At 43.7% G+C, this 16,160-nt stretch overlaps 1 protein-coding gene across 2 annotated transcripts in view; it reads right to left on the bottom strand.

Annotated features, from left to right (window-relative positions):
• Nucleotides 1–16,160, bottom strand: part of DNAJC7 (DnaJ heat shock protein family (Hsp40) member C7) — a 28,140-nt gene that overhangs the window by 3,257 nt on the left and 8,723 nt on the right. For both annotated transcript variants that reach the window (XM_081220323.1, XM_081220322.1), the window contains 10 exons: nucleotides 13,175–13,263; nucleotides 11,714–11,838; nucleotides 11,216–11,329; nucleotides 10,492–10,566; nucleotides 6,379–6,497; nucleotides 5,294–5,447; nucleotides 4,597–4,761; nucleotides 3,679–3,770; nucleotides 570–643; nucleotides 49–195 (listed from right to left, as the gene is read on the bottom strand). In XM_081220323.1, coding sequence (XP_081076449.1) covers nucleotides 49–195; nucleotides 570–643; nucleotides 3,679–3,770; nucleotides 4,597–4,761; nucleotides 5,294–5,447; nucleotides 6,379–6,497; nucleotides 10,492–10,566; nucleotides 11,216–11,329; nucleotides 11,714–11,838; nucleotides 13,175–13,263 — 1,154 coding nt within the window. The remainder of the gene's footprint in view (nucleotides 1–48; nucleotides 196–569; nucleotides 644–3,678; nucleotides 3,771–4,596; nucleotides 4,762–5,293; nucleotides 5,448–6,378; nucleotides 6,498–10,491; nucleotides 10,567–11,215; nucleotides 11,330–11,713; nucleotides 11,839–13,174; nucleotides 13,264–16,160) is intronic.

Below are 16,160 nucleotides of genomic sequence, written 5' to 3'. Positions count from 1 at the left end.
CCGGCCCACCCTGCTCTCCCCACTGAGCCCCCTCCCCACCCGCTCTACCTGGATGGTGCATCAAGGCTCGTTTCCGATAAGCCTTCTTGATTTCGTCCTCAGAGGCATTCTTGTCTACTCCAAGAATCTTGTAGTAATCTTTCCTCTTACTCTTCTTCAGTTCCAGCTGTGCATTTTTTAGGAGCTGTTTGTGTTCTGGAGGAAGACATCTGGCGTCAACGGACGCACCTGATTCTGGCTTCCCTTACCAGGCCCCGGCCAGATGCCCTGGAGTCAGGAGCCTCATTAACCATACCACGGGCTTTTACGGTGTTTTCTTCTGGAGATTAAAAAATCTACTCCTAGGTATGTTCTTCACATTGGCCTCATCACACAGAAAAGGAAGTGAAAGTGACAGGGAGGACTGGGGACCAGAAAACAGGTGCCTTGTCCCACTCTCGGGGTCTCTGCTCACTTCTTCAAATAAGCTCCAGGTTCATCCCTGAATCAAACTACTCCTATGTCCAGTTTTAGGACCTACAAGTCAGACCACACAGTTCCCTGAGACACATGCTCTCCAACTCCTTTACCTTTTGTTTTCTCCGTCTGATATACTTTTTCATAGTCCCGTACTGCTTCTTCGTACTGTTCTGTGTCCATATAACTGAGAAGGAAACACAGGGCAGTGCAGCGACATGAATAGCAATGGCCGTCAGTATCAGTCCAGGGGAAGAGGCACGGCTCAAGCAAGAGACACACACTTTTGGTTGAGATGCTTCATGAAACAGGAGTCCTTAAGCTAGCCATGAGAAAAATGAACTACCAATTCCTCAAGAGAAAGAGAGAGAGAGGTCTCATGCCACTTGCACCTAACCAGCAAAGTTATATTCTGCTCTGAGCAGACAGCAACCAAGGGGAGAAAGTTCCTTCTGATTTCACTCAGAGCCACCGAGAGGCATCTGGATCACCTCATGAGAGACAAATGTGAAGGTACCTACTTGACTACTTGGGACTGAAACACAGGAGAAAAACTATCAAGTGAGGTCAATGGATATGGAAGAGCTTGGAAGCAGAGAGAGCCATAAACATGCGGGGCCAGCTCCAATCCAGAGTAGATGTAGGATTCGTCGGCCACTAGAAGGATCAAGTTCAAGGTGGTGGCTGCTGGCAAATGCTTCCATTAAGACTAATCCATCTGAGAGATGTAGGTTAATGAGATAGAAAAGGAGACTGTAAACACAGGCTTGCTTCTATTTCCATAGCACAGAAGAATGGAGGGCCCCTGGCCCAAGATGGGAGGAAACAAGCTTGACAGGCTGATCGCCAGACCTTTTAAGTGTCTCCTCCACAGAAGTAAAGTGGCATTTTCCTGATAATATCACTGGCTCCAAGACTGGCCTACCGATTAAACAGACTCTGGTAGCCGTTCCAGACAGTCACCATCAGCTGGGGAGGGGCAAGTGACCATGCAGTGCAGCTAGCCACTGCACAAAGAGGTTCAATTTATTACACTGCCGCCACACGAGCCGATCTCTGCAAACATCACAGAGCCCCACCCGGCTTAGAGGCCAGAGCAGGGGGAGCATCACCGATGTGGCTGGCAAAAGTGAAGCCCAACATCTTAGGCATCTCTGATTTTCTGGCCACATCTTGATTAATGACTTTTAAAAAATGGTGACAAAACCAATGCCCCACAGACGCAAGGCACGAATGCTACTAGGAGTACAGAGAACCCATTTGCAGGATGGAGTATAATAACATAAACTGAAGTAACAGAAAACTAGTAACTGACCGCTCTGGGTATAGAAATGATGTGAGAAACAAGCTACCTGGTGGACTTACCAGGCCCTACATAATGTACTCAATAAGCTTGTATTAGTGATTTGCATTTTTACTTCACACTTTTTGTAATTCAAGGACATCCTTACATTATTTTTTTTTAAGTTGAAGAAAAAGTAGAAAAGTAGAGCTTTAGGGCAAACGGAAAACTCCAGCCCATCATGGGAACTGTAGCAAAGATCTGGCCTCTCCCCACCTACAGGGGCGAGCTGAGGCGGACGGGGGCAGCCGTCAGGGCTCTCGTAAGGCTCTGGCCTGAGCTCATCTCCAGTCCTTCTCGTCCATCCCAGCTGCCTGAGGGGACTGCCGCCCAGCCCTCAGCCGACTGTGCCCAACAGTGCACGCTGTCCTCTGCGGCAGGATCTCATGGCAGAGCCACTCAGAGAACACAAAGATAAGGAGCTATCTGATGAAAGCAATTCCTGATTTTTATTTATGGCACATATGAGAAACAAAATCCTTCATCCCATTACCCTCCGAACAAATCCAGAATTTTCTGTTCTCTTCCCAACCCTGTTCAAGCACTACAGAGTGTTCCATTGAGCTGATACAGTATTATGTATCCAGCCACCCCCTTCCCACTAGACATCTAGGTGAGATTCTCCCCTTATGCTATTACAATAACACTGCAGTAAACATGTATATAGCACTTTGTGTCTGATCAAATAAGTCTTTAGCTGGGTCAAAGGGTATGCTGTCGTCTTCCATGTGTGTCTGCAAGTGGTTTGAAAAGATGAGATGACTGACAGTTGGTCTCACAGAATCTGTAATATAATTCCGTGTATGTTTGTTGGACAGATTTAGTCATCTACTTAGAAATTCACTTAAAAAAAAAAAAAAGCACTACCCACAGGAGTTTTCCTGTTTTTTACAAACGTGGATGATTTTGGGAAAAACTAACTGGCGAGTAGCCCATGCTCTGCACCAGTGGTGAGACTGGGGAGCTCGAAGAACTATGGGCTCATCAGGTAGCAGTAACAGCGCCTGTTCTTTGGCTACGCCATTTCATGACAAGGAACGGGATGGGTGTTGGAGGACAGGTATACAACAAATAGGTCTTCCTTTAGGAACTTTAAAGACAGGACATTCTTCTCCGCCTGGGAAATTAACCTGAAAAAAGAAAAGACGGATTTGGGGGAGAGGTCTCTCCTAGCCCCTGCTCATGTTCCGGTCCGGAGAAAAGAGTCTAGTGGGGTCAAGAATAAAATGAACAAGTATGCTGGGGAGCAACCTGACTCTGAAGGCAAATCTGAGCACTAGATCTAGGCAGGAATATCCTGCCTCATAAATCACCTAGTGAGGACAAGGATATTTCCAAAGGGGCTTCCATATACTGCTGGGAGGCTGAGCCAGATTAAATCCCTTCCTATCAAAAGACTGTCTTCCCTAACCCAGAACATACAGGATAGGCACAACTCTCAACTATCACAAGAGATACCTTATTCCTCCTCTTCCAAGCACCATACATTCATTCAACAAAACATTAATTGAGTGAGCACCTACTGTGTGCCAAGCACCAAGCACTATGCCAAGTTAGAGCAAAAGTGTACAACACAAAATAAAATCTCCAAAGGAAATGGATTTGAACTTTAACAAAAGGAATTTGGGTCAGGCATCAGAGGAAACTTACTGACCGTGAGGGGCGTAAGACACTGGCATGGGAGACTGAGGGAGCTTGTGCAATCTCCTTCGCTGGAGGTCTATAAAGATAGTCTAGGGCTGGAACAATCCCACCTAGAGGCAGGGGGAAGGACCAAATGACCTCACAACATCCCTGGGTCTGCTTCATCATCCATAATGCAATTCCCCTGGCAGGCCAGCAGCAACTCCCTCTTCCCCCCACCCACCAGAGGAACTTACCACTGAGCTCTTCTCAAGTAGGCTTTTATATAAGTGTCATCAAGCTTCACTGCATTTGTGCAGTCTTCTATTGCATCATCTAGTTTCCTAAGCTTCAGGAAAAAGAGAGCAGTCATACTTCACATCTTGGGTGACTGAGGGAGCCCAGAAGCTGTGGGCATGGCTTCAAAATTCTAAGAGGATCGATCAGTCATGCTGGCCCCCTAACCGCCACACTCATTCTTGGTCACTGGAAAGCCAGTATCTCATAGGGCTAAGGACACCACATTCAAAATTGGTGTCTTTTCTAAATGATGGAAGCAAAGCACACTTATCTGCAAGGATAAACCACCTCTTACCATTCCAGGTCAGTGCCCAGCCAAGACATGGGAAGAGTAAGGGTGGTTCTTGCCTCCTGTTCTTCCAGAGGCCAACTGGAGGGACCAGAATTACTGTGACTTTTAAACTACTAGGACTCTGCAAGAGCAAGGAGCCTGTCCTTCTTTCTGACAGTTGTGTGGGACAGAACTTAGGACATTTTCAGCTGAGCGTGGTGACCATCAGTTATGCTGGAGAAAAAAACTAAGCCTGCCTCATACTCGAATTTCCTCCAAATCACTCCTAAAAAAGAAATAATCACTTGCTTAGGCAAAAAGAAGCAATACTTGCTTTAAAAATTGTCCCAAAGCCTCTAGCCATTCTTTTACTGGAAGAAAGAAACTTGAAGAACAGGTGGGAATATCCTTCCAAACTGTCCCTCAAGTGCCCCTAAATTCCACAGAAAAAATAAAAGCTTGCCTCTCAGAAGGAAGTTCCTAACAAGCTGAAATATCAGCCTTTTCTCATCTGGCTTACCCTCATTGGGCAAATTTCCCAAGACCTCTTTGTTGGCCCTTAAAAATATCTCCATAGGCCCCAAGCCCCAGACCAAGTGCTTACCTTGGAATTAACCGTACCCCGATTACAGTAGAGTTTAGCATTTGTTTTTATATTATTGGGGTCTATCCCCAGGGCTTCTGTGTACAGTTCATATGCTAGCTTGTAATTTCCTTCTTTAAACGCTTTATTCCCATCTTCCTTCTTTGCTTTAAGTGCTTTGGCATTCTACAGAGAAAAGCAAGGGGAGGTCAGTTCACATCCAGAAAGCCTCATCTGAGAGGCCACTGCACAGAGAGGCCAGAATCTATTTTCAATTTCTTAGATCCCAGCGGTTTAGCATCACATAGCCCTCCACCCTACCCAACCCCACCACCTGGGCTATTTGTTGCTCATTGGTGCTTCCTACAGAGTGGACAGGGGAAACCAAGATTTATAAAAGAATACCAATGAGACCTGTGTTACCCAGGGTTTACCTCCACTCCCCAGGATAAGCATTACTATCTTTTCTTCACTGAAGGAAGAAAAAAAGAAAAAACACACTTAGATATATTAAAAGGATCTGACCCTATAGATCACATTTACCTTTAGGCAAATAAAAGTTGTCCTGAAATAATTTCTCATGAAAGGATCAAGCGTCCTGGCAAGGAGGGAGGAAGTGCTACCACATTCCCTGTGATTCTAAAACCTTCCACCTTAACTCTTAAAGGCTCACAAAGAAAGCTTTCTTTCCTACCCAGATCTGGTGCCTAGAACTTACTCTGCAAGCAACGCAGGCCTTCTCATGGTCAGGAGCCATCCGGAGAGCTTGGACAAAAAACTGAACCGCCTTCTCAATACAATCTTCATAATAAAGGCAAAGACCTCGTACATATAGAGCATCGGCATTGGTGGAATCCATTCGTAAAATGTCACTGCAATAGCCAGAAAGGGGCACATTCAGCTGTGGTTTGGGTCTCCCCCACCATTACTATCATTTGGCCAGTTTTTTTCTTGACCATGTGTCTAATATGGAAAGGTAATATCCAAAGGTAGATTCCCAAGCACTCTTCCCAACCTGTCCCCAAATAAATCACCTGTATCTATCCTTATATACTTCTTGTGTCTCACAATCTTTATTAGATCAGGGATTGGTAAATACAGCCCACAGGGCCAAATCCTATCTGCTGCTGGTTTTTGTAAATAAAGTTTTATTGAAATTCAGCCACACCATTCGTTTATCTATTATCTACGGCTGCTTTTACACTACAGTGACTGAGCTGCATTGTTAACAGAGACAACATGGCCTGCAAAGCCTAAAATATTTACTATCCAGCCCTTCAGAGTTCACAAACCCCTTGAGTAGAAAGAAACGGACATTTAAAAAAACAAAAATACACAAAAAAATCTACACATCTCTTCTTTCACATATAGCTCAAGTACCTACTGAACTCCTATATAAATACCTTTGGATTTTCGGTATAATACCCAGTCTAACCTTTGGCTTTAAGTCCCAGGAAGGTCTGATCACCCTGGCTGGCCTACTACAGGACAATATGTTAACTCCTGTTGTAGAGAACTGCCAGACAGCATTCGTCCAGTGGTATCTGGCACTTTAATACAAAACTGGCCTGGGCTTCCCTGGTGGCGCAGTGGTTGAGAGTCCGCCTGCCGAGGCAGGGGACACGGGTTCGTGCCCCGGTCTGGGAGGATCCCACATGCCGCGGAGCGGCTGGGCCCGTGAGCCATGGCCGCTGAGCCTGCGCGTCCGGAGCCTGTGCTCCACGACGGGAGAGGCCACAACAGTGAGAGGCCCGCGTACTGCAAAAAAAAAAAAAAAAAAAAAAAACTGGCCTGACTTCATACCTGGCCACAGACTGTGCTTCTGGATAACGACCCAGCATTGTTAAACATTCTGCTTTAAGGATTTTGAAGCGATGGCAGGCAGGGGCATATTCTAGGGCACGGTCCATGCAAAAAACAACCTATGGGGAAGAAGAAAGCAAATAAGGTTCTTCATCCTGGACTCCAGAAAATGTCTTGACTTTAGTTTGGTCACAGGCAACAGATTCAAAGGGACGTAATACCAGAGTTTAAGAATATACCTGTTTAAAACAATACACAGACACACACACAGACACACAGACACACACACACACACACACACACACACCCTAATTTATTTGATTAAACCACTGAAAATGAGGAGAGCAGCTCCAGATGATAACGATGACAGCGAACATTTACTGAGTACTTTATATATTAACCCGTTTAATGCCCACAACAATTTTCTGAAGCAGGTAATATTAATACCCATATTTTACTGATGAAAAAACTAAAGTACAGAGATTAAGTAACTTGTTCAAGGTCACCAAAGCTTGGACCTTGGACCAAACAGGAATAGAATTTGATCTTAGACACGAAGACTCCAGAGCCTATAACCTGAATCACCATGCTAAGGTGCCTCCACAGGGAATCATATAGATAGTGACTGTGATCAAAACTCACATTCTTCTAGTAGAAATACCATTATTTGCTACTTTGCATAATTCATCATGCTTAGCCTACTAAGTAAGACAAGGAATACCAAAAAGAGAACCTGATAAAGAATCATTGCTCCCTGTATTACTGAAATTGCTCACAGTTCCCTCCTTCCTGTGGCATGAGCCTCACATGGTGGCCACTCTTCCACTTCCACTTTAGTACAGAAATATCTAATAATTAATTTGCTTTCAATAGTCCTAAACTATACCTAACACATTGCTATACAAACCAAAAAGGTTCTCTCTCTCTCACACTCTCTCTCTCTCTCTCTCTCACACACACACACACACACACACACACACACACACACAGCTGAGATTATTTCAGTCTTTCAGCTTCATAAAGACTTCCATATATTCCTATTTTTTCTGAGTTTGCTCTCTGAGCATTCACTTTGGTTTATCTGTTATTCCTGGGAAATCCTTCCTGAATCATATTCTCCTCCAAGAAAAACTGACCCAATGGAGAAATCTGGAGTTAAGGGATACCCGTTCCCTCTAAGAATCTGGTCATAGGGATCAGGAAGAGATGAAGTCTGAAAACTGGAAGCAGAAATAACTCAAATTCCATCAACAGGAGACTGGTTAGGCAATGTAGACATTCATATACTAGAACACTACTATGTGGATCTAAAATAGAATGAAGAAGTTCTGCATATACTAATATGGAAAGACTTCCAAGGCCTATTAAGTGGGAAAAAAAAAAGCAAGGTACAGAACTTTGCAGAGCGTTATTACCTTTCATGCAAGAAAGAAAGAAAGAAAGAAAATTAAGAATCTCTCTTTGTATTTGTTGGGAATTCCCTGGCGGTCCAGTGGTTAGGACTTGGTGCTTTCACTGCTGGGGCCAGGGTTCAATCCCTGGTCGGGGAACTAAGATCCTACAAGGCATGAGGCGTGGCCAAAAAAAAAAAAAAAAAAAAAATTCTGTATTTGTATTTGTTTATGTAGAACAAAACTGTGGCAGTAAATAGAACAAGAACAGTGGTTACCCTAAAGGGTGAGAAATAGGCAGATGGAAGACAAGTTTGGGGGGAGCACTTATCACTGAGTAATTGTTTATACTTTCTAGCTTTTGAACCAAGAACAGCACCTACTCAAATATTTAAATTTAAAAGTAAAGGGAAGTAGGTAAACACCATGAGCTGTTGCACTGGGAAGGCTTTCCGCAGTGTCCACAGAGCAGTGGTGGGGACACCTTTCCTTGAATGGCACAGCTTATGTTCTAAGGACAATATGAAAATGCAGGTACTGAGTAGGGTAGTCATGTGCTAATCTTCCCCTCCTTAAACAGAAAAAGAATTGGGAGGAGAGCAGTCCGTCAAAATGTAAGCAGCCACAACCTGCTGCCTTTGTGACGTTCTGTACAGAGATGGTTCAGCTCATGGTGGGGAGTGTCAGTTGGAGCCTCAGGGCTTCACTTCCCACCCCCACCTCCCCATGACTATGGACAGCTGCAGGCAAAGAAGATCTTTGTTTCTTCCAAGTTCATCTGTTTCCCTAGCCAGGATCATAATTCTTCATTTGTGACATCACCATGAACTACAGTGGGGGTGCTGGGATGTCACAAACAGAGGATTCTGTCACAGACTAGGGATTCTGGCTCCAGGGTGAGCAAGAAAGAAAAGAAACCCAAAAGACCGCCTTTTGAGACAAAGCTTTTGCCTATGCAAACCTCTAAAAATGTGACACGAGGCAGAACTGCTTTCTAAACACACACACAACCAAGTATGAACTGCACTACAAAGACACTGTGGTTATTAAAACCAATGGACAGAAGAGGGACGCTAATAAGTTAATGCTAGGACTCTGTATAAGCTAATCAGATATTACCAAATAAAAGACTGTCACAGTTTGTGACTTAAGAATGATTCTTGGGCTTCCCTGGTGGCGCAGTGGTTGAGAATCTGCCTGCCAATGTAGGGGACACGGGTTCGAGCCCTGGTCTGGGAAGATCCCACATGCCGCGGAGCAACTGGGCCCGTGAGCCACAGCTACTGAGCCTGCGCGTCTGGAGCCTGTGCTCCGCAACAAGAGAGGTCGCGATTGTGAGAGTCCCGCGCACCGCGATGAAGAGGGGCCCCCGCTTGCCACAACTAGAGAAAGCCCTCGCACAGAAACGAAGACCCAACACAGCAAAAATAAATAAATTAAAAAAAAAAAAAAGGAATGATTCTTAACTGTACCCTTTTATCAAGCATTTGAGTACCTGCTACAGAAAGCACTGAGCAAATTCCCACATGTGAAGTAACAACTCCAGTCCTTGGATGATACAATCTTAACTGATCCTGAAAGCTGATCCTGATCAGTGGTTTGGAAGCCTTTTGGGGGCCACTTACCTCCCCTTTTGAAACTCTAGTGAAAGCTACTTCCAAGTCCATCTAAAGAAGGGAATCAGGAATTACTCAGATGAGAGATAACCACTACAAACAAGACTTACAAAGATATCTGGGACTTTGATACCTTTCCCATGTTTCACATAGGTCAATCCCTTTGGCATGTACATTTTTCATGTACTACCACACAGCTCCATAAAGGACAGTAGTGTGCTTCTGTGGAAAGGCTTAACATCAAAAAGGTATGACGACAGGTTACGTACACTATTCAAAAATGTAAAAGGGGCCTCTGTTTTTTATTTATAGCTCCATCTAGATCAAACAAAGCAGGTGTTAAAGCTAGCTCTCATTATTCTAATAAAAATGGGTTATCCAAACCTAATATTTAATTCCAACTGGCTTTTCCTCTACTAACCAGCATACCTTATATCAGAAACAGGAACGAACTCGAGTAACAAACTCATACTGCTTTTTATGATAAAGCGAAATATAATTAAGAAAATAAGAACCTTAACAAAAAAAATTTTTTTAATGTTGATGACGTGGAGCAACAGAAACGCCCATTCATTGCTGGTGGGAATGCAGAATGATACAGTCACTTCTGAAGACAGTTTGGTAGTTTCTTGCAAAACATAACATACTTTTACCATAGGATCCAGCAACTGTGCTTCTTGGAATTAACCCAAAAGAGTTGAAACTTATATCCATACAAAAACCTGCACAGAGATATCCAGAGCAGCTTTATTCATAATTGCCAAAAACTTGGTTGTAACAAAATGTACCTCTGGAATTCTCCTCTGGGGAACACACTGATAATGGGAGAGGCTATGCATGTGCGGGGCAGGGGATATATGGGAAATCTCTGTACTTCCCTCTCAATTTGGCTGTGAACCTAAAACTGTTCTAAAAACAATAAATAAAAGTCTTAAAAAAATAGGGAAAGAAAAGGTCAATGCCAAATTAGAGTGATAACTTACTATTCTAGATCTTCTGTACCATACTACTCCTCTAATTACCTAAAACACACACACACACACACACACACACAGAGAACTTTGTGAGAAAAGTGTACATGAGACTTCCGCACAGTTGTACTTTACCTTCCGAAAATCCCGCTTCTCAAAATCCGTTTCTGCTATTTTCTCATATTCTATGACTGCATTAGCATTCTTGAACTATACGAGAAAAATCATATAAGAGAGTTTTAAGGAAGTTGCAGATTCAACAACCAGAAAAACCAACAAGGACTTGATGAGTTTATTTCAAGAAAATCAGAACCACAGACTTTTCACAAATCAATTTGGTGAAGATGTAGCCGAGACTCCTTAACAGAAAGGTTAAGGCCCAACCTTTACCCTCAGTTTGAACTTAAGGTCAGAAACAAAGGAGCCATGACATAACATACATAAAATAAAAGGCACTGTCAGAGGTTCAGTGAGATTCTCGCTAAATGCATCTAGGAGTAAATTGGGTACATATGAAGATGCAACTAAAACATCTTTTAGCTGCTACCAATTTAATCAGGATCTGAATTCAAATTTTTTAACCTCACTCAAATCAGTTCCTTGACGCATCTGCCCATCCCCCCAGCTATCTCAGAAACCCTCCAAATTTCACAGGTTTTCAAAGCTGTAAATCATATTCAAAATTCCTTTTACAGATAAGGAAGCTGAGGCTCAGAGACTATGAGACTTGCACACCGTCACCCAGGTGTGGCTGATGGCAGGAGTGAGACAAGATTTCAGTTCTGATTCTCAAGTCACTATTCCTCCCAAATATACCACCCTGCTGTTTCTTCTGATACTGATGGCATCAGACCCATACCTCCTGTTGTGCCTGAGCATTTTTGTGATCCAGTTCTAGGGCTCTCTGGAAACTACGACATGCCGCCATGGCATTCCCTAGAGATAGGTGGCATTTGCCCTCTCGTAGATGTCCCTAGAAGAAACACAAAGAGGGAAGAAAAGGAATCATGATTGGCCAAGCCAAAAGAAAATCAACAGCAGCAACACGCATACAAAACCAACAAGGGATGGAGCAGCAGTTCTCAACCAGGGGTGATTCTACCTTCCATGGGACATTCAGCGACGTTAAAGATAGTTTTGGTTGTCACAACTGGGAAGGGAGGAGAGTGCTGCTCACATCTAGTGGTTAAAGGTCAGGGATCTACTGAAAACACCCTATAATGCACAGGATAGTTCCCCGCAATAAAGAATTATCTGGCCCCAAATGTTAACTAACAGTGTCAAAACTGAGAAACCGTGGGCTAGAGGAACTCAACTACAGCAATTCAGACCCCCCCCAAACAGCGCCATTACATACCCGAACAAAACTGTCATCCAACCTCACTGACTGCTGTGCATCTCCAAGAGCTTCCCGGAACTTTCCAAGCATCATCAAGGTGGCTGCTCGATTCCCGTAATAGCTAGCATTTTTAGGACACATATCTACAGGAAAGGCAGAAGAATGTGAAACGAAGTTTAGCATGGGTCACTGCTTCAAAAACTCAGGGGCCGTCTCCCTCAGAACTATATCAAGGCAATCAAACTATAACAGGAATGCTGACATACTCACAGCCAAATTTTTGACTACTTGGACAAATGGACAGCAGCAATGGTGCAACCACTTTACAAAGACAAGTTATTTAAAAATAATTTATACTTAGCTTTAAAGTGCACTGATTATCCTTTATGGGTTAAGGGGTTAGTATATTTGTCTTCTTAATGATTTGTGTTTTATGTAATAAGACAGGAAAATGAATTTGCATTTGTTGAGCTGGGGGTGGGGAGCCTGTAAACAAGTTAGGTGAGAAAAATGCTGGCATGGGATTAAAACATACTGGCAAATTGAGCATGGAGGTAACTAAGACTTGTTAATATCTACAAAGGCCATTTTCTAAGATGGTAAATGAATTGGCAATGGCTGAGATGCATTTAGGTGGGTATCTTATTGCCATATTATCTAGAATTTCTAGAACTGCCTTTAATTTGCCAAATGAAGAACTACCTGCTTGAGCTAGAAAAAGTTATCCCTCACAACAGGGGGCCCCAACCCCCGGGCCGCCAACCAGTACCGGTCCTCGGACTGTTAGGAACCGGGCTGCACAGCAGGAGGTGAGCGGCGGGTGAGTGAGCGAAGCTTCATCTGCCGCTCCCTATCGCTCGCATTACCGCCTGAACCATATCATCCCCCCCACCCCGCCCCGTGGAAAAACTGTCTTCCACCAAACTGGTCCCTGGTGCCAAAAGGTTGAGGACCACTGCCACTAAGGTCATTAAACCCGAAAGACTTCACACAGTAACAGTTATCAACCCACTAAGCAGAGAGGCTACTTCTTAGAGAGGAGCTATTTATAACAGTATTTGGTGGGGGGTTTCCTGGTGGAGCAGTGGTTAAGGACCTGCCTGCCAATGCAAGGGACATGGGTTTGATCCCTGGTCCAGGAAGGGTCTGGGAAGATCCCACATGCCGCGGAGCAACTAAACCCGTGCACCACAACTACTGACTCTGCGCTCTAGAGCCCTCGAGCCACAATTACTGAGCCCATGTGCCGCAACTACTGAAGCCTGGGCACCTAGAGCCCGTGCTCCGCAACAAGAGAAGCCACCGCAATGAGAAGGCGGCACACGGCAGTGAAGAGCAGCCCCCGCTCGCCACAACCGGAGAAAACCCACGCGCAGCAACGAAGACACAACACAGCCAAAAAATTAAATAAAAATTTAAAACAACAACAACAACAACAACAACATTTGGCAAATTACTTTCCAGTGTATCCCTTCTCACCTATGGCTTTTGTATAATAGTTATAAGCTTCATTGTAATCTTTCTTGGCATAGTATGCATTTCCTTGTTCCTTGAAAGACTCTGCTTCCCTGAAAACGAAAGAGAAAGAGAAACACGTTACTATACTATACCCAGGGAATAACCCCTGTCATCTCATGGGAACAATCTTTTGGTCTAGAGCCCCCGGCACATTGAGCTGAAAGTTAATGTGATACTTGAAGGAATTTATAGATTTGTTTGATGGGCTGATGGACCAAAAGGAGGTGCTAATGAACGAATCCAAGTTCTTCAGATGCTATTTTTTGTCACTTAGATACATTCAAACTAAATCCAGAAACCTCTCTGATGTTGCCTGACCTTTCCTCACTACTCCTACCTGTAATCATTCCCCTTAGGACAGGGAAATTTAGACATTCTCTCACAGAGACGGAACTTTTATATTTATTTCCTTTCCACTGTGTCACAACTTCTGCCTCTTTAGCAAACTTAGAAAAAGTCAGTTATAGGTAATGCCGTTCAGGAGCAACTGATTTCTCAATGTGAAATGGGTCATATTCTTGGAGTTTTAATGATTTATTCTCTTGGAAACTGGCTCATGCGTTTGTCACTGGAAGGACAAGCAGAGCAAAAGCAGGTGGCAAAGGTGTTAAAAGCATAGCATATTGGTGTTTAAGATGGAGGACAGAGTCGAGTGACAGCAGAGACCAAGAACCTGGACGACAGGGACATACAAAATACAGACTGCCAGTGCCATGCTCTAACAAGTACCCACCTACCGATGCTCTCCGCCCGTCACATCGATGTGGATACTTAACTGCCTCCTCAACCATCCCTCTAGTACCTTGTATAACCACCCAATGGCGTGGTTATGAATATCAAAAATTTTGCCCTACTCCAAGATCCATTTTTTTGAAGCTGTGCATGAGACAAACTGTACCTTCCAAAAGAAACAATGATATATAATTGCAAATTATATTCTTGACCAAAGAACTAGAATCAAATCAGACATGACCAACAATGTCTCAAAGAACAAACTTGTAACCTCTATCAGAGATACCCAAAATCACTCTAATGACCAACTTGAGTGACAAAGATAATTCTTTACCGAAATGATTACTGCAACATAGCTAAATATCTGGCATTTCTGTTATAAGGAAGAATCTGTTTCTCTTTCTGTCCTCCACACATGCTAAAAGCCCAGTTCAAGGGCTGCCTGAAGTGGGGACAAAAATACAGTTCTTAACCTTGGTGATGGTATAGGAGTTTACAGCTTGATTCCATGGACATCGGCAATGGGGAGATTTGTGATTTTATTTACTCACATATTTTAAACTACAAACTGGTAAAACTACCCTCCTTTTACTGAGGCGATCTCCCTTTCCATTCTTCTCCATCACTGTCCTGGCAAGCCCTATTAACAAGAAAAGTCCGCTAGCAGAAAGGAGACGGAAAATGGGGGATTTCCCTAGTGGTCCAGTGGTTAGGACTCGGCGCTTTCACTGAGGGGGCCTGGGTTCGATCCCTGGTCGGGGAACTAAGATCCCACAAGCTGTGTGGCATGGCCAAAAAAAAGGGAGAAGGAAAATGGAAATGACCTATAAATGTTGACAGATTTGAACTGTGATGGATTTGAGTAATTTTATTACACCAACTGTCACAATGCTGTAAAGAGGCCATCTGCTATTAAAAGTTCTCAAGACGGATCCCCCAACTGCAAGACTTATAAGACCAAGCACAGTCTTTCCACATGCCGAACAACTCTGAATTAAGCCGGGCACTATAAGAACTATGAAGAACCTATCCTTTAAGAGCAGACATGCCAGAAGATTTGAAGAAGGGGCTTCCCCAACACTGGATGTCGGAAGTTGAATTAAACCACTATGAAGAAATGGAGTAGTAAATTCAAAGGCAACAGGCCCAAACTGTACCGGAAAAGATCCAGCCTTCTATTCACTCAGCTAGTGGCTAAGACCACACAAATCCTTGAGGAAAACCAAAGGCATCTGGGCACTTGGATAGACGTTGTATCAGCATATAAAGCTTGTGAGTCAAAGGTGGAACAATCTGTAGAAATACAGAGAGATGCCCTTTCTTTCCTGAAACACTCACTCCAATGGAGGCCATGAGTTCAGCACTGGCTTTCCAGCAAAAGTGTAAAGGATGACTTCTGTGGAAAATCAGTAATTATTACTGAGGCCAGGTACTTTCCATACATTATCTTATCAGGTGAGTTTCATTATTCCCATTTTTCAACAGAGGAAATTAAGGGTTAGAGATTAAAAACCGTCCAGAGGGTCAGGGTGTCAACCCAGACCTGCAGATCCCACAGCTGTGCCCTATCTACTATGCTAAGCTCTTTCTCTCTAATGCTCACCTCTACCTATTGCCTACGACTTTAAAAATTAATCTGTACTGCTAAGAACAATGAATATGAATTTCTTTCGACTAAAACACAAAATAGCCGCAGCGTATAAAATCCAACTCCAGAACTGCAATCTGGATTTAAACAAGCCAAATGACATTCCTAACAATCAGTCACAGACAGAGTAGGGCTCCTTTCCCTTTAAGATGCAAGACCTAGTGAACTGGACTTTGCCTCCCCCAAGAAATGCATTTCATTTTAGTAAATGGTGAGTAGATTCCATTCTAGAGCAAACAAAGCGAGTAATGTAGAGTCAGCCCACAGCAGAGAGAACAAGAAGAATTGTGTTGTGACACGTTACCATGTTTTTAACCTCACACTGCACAGCATCAGGCCAGAATTAGCTATTCCCACACAACTGCCTCATGAAAAGGACTTATTTTCATAGAAACATGGTTGATTAACAGCTGCCTAAACAATGGGCACTTAGTGCTTTTAGACTGAAAGCTTATTTTTTGCCTCCAGGTCCAACGCCCAAAGTGGAGTCCCTCCGTCATCTTGAGCCTCCCCACCAAATACACGACAAGCTTTAACCAATGGGCCTGACCCTGCGAGACCAGCCGA

The sequence above is a fragment of the Mesoplodon bidens genome, assembly GCF_964165515.1.
Source record: "Mesoplodon bidens genome assembly, chromosome: 19".
Taxonomy (NCBI): domain Eukaryota; kingdom Metazoa; phylum Chordata; class Mammalia; order Artiodactyla; family Ziphiidae; genus Mesoplodon; species Mesoplodon bidens.
Note: the sequence above shows the minus strand (reverse complement) of the source record. Positions and strands in the feature narration are given on the sequence as shown.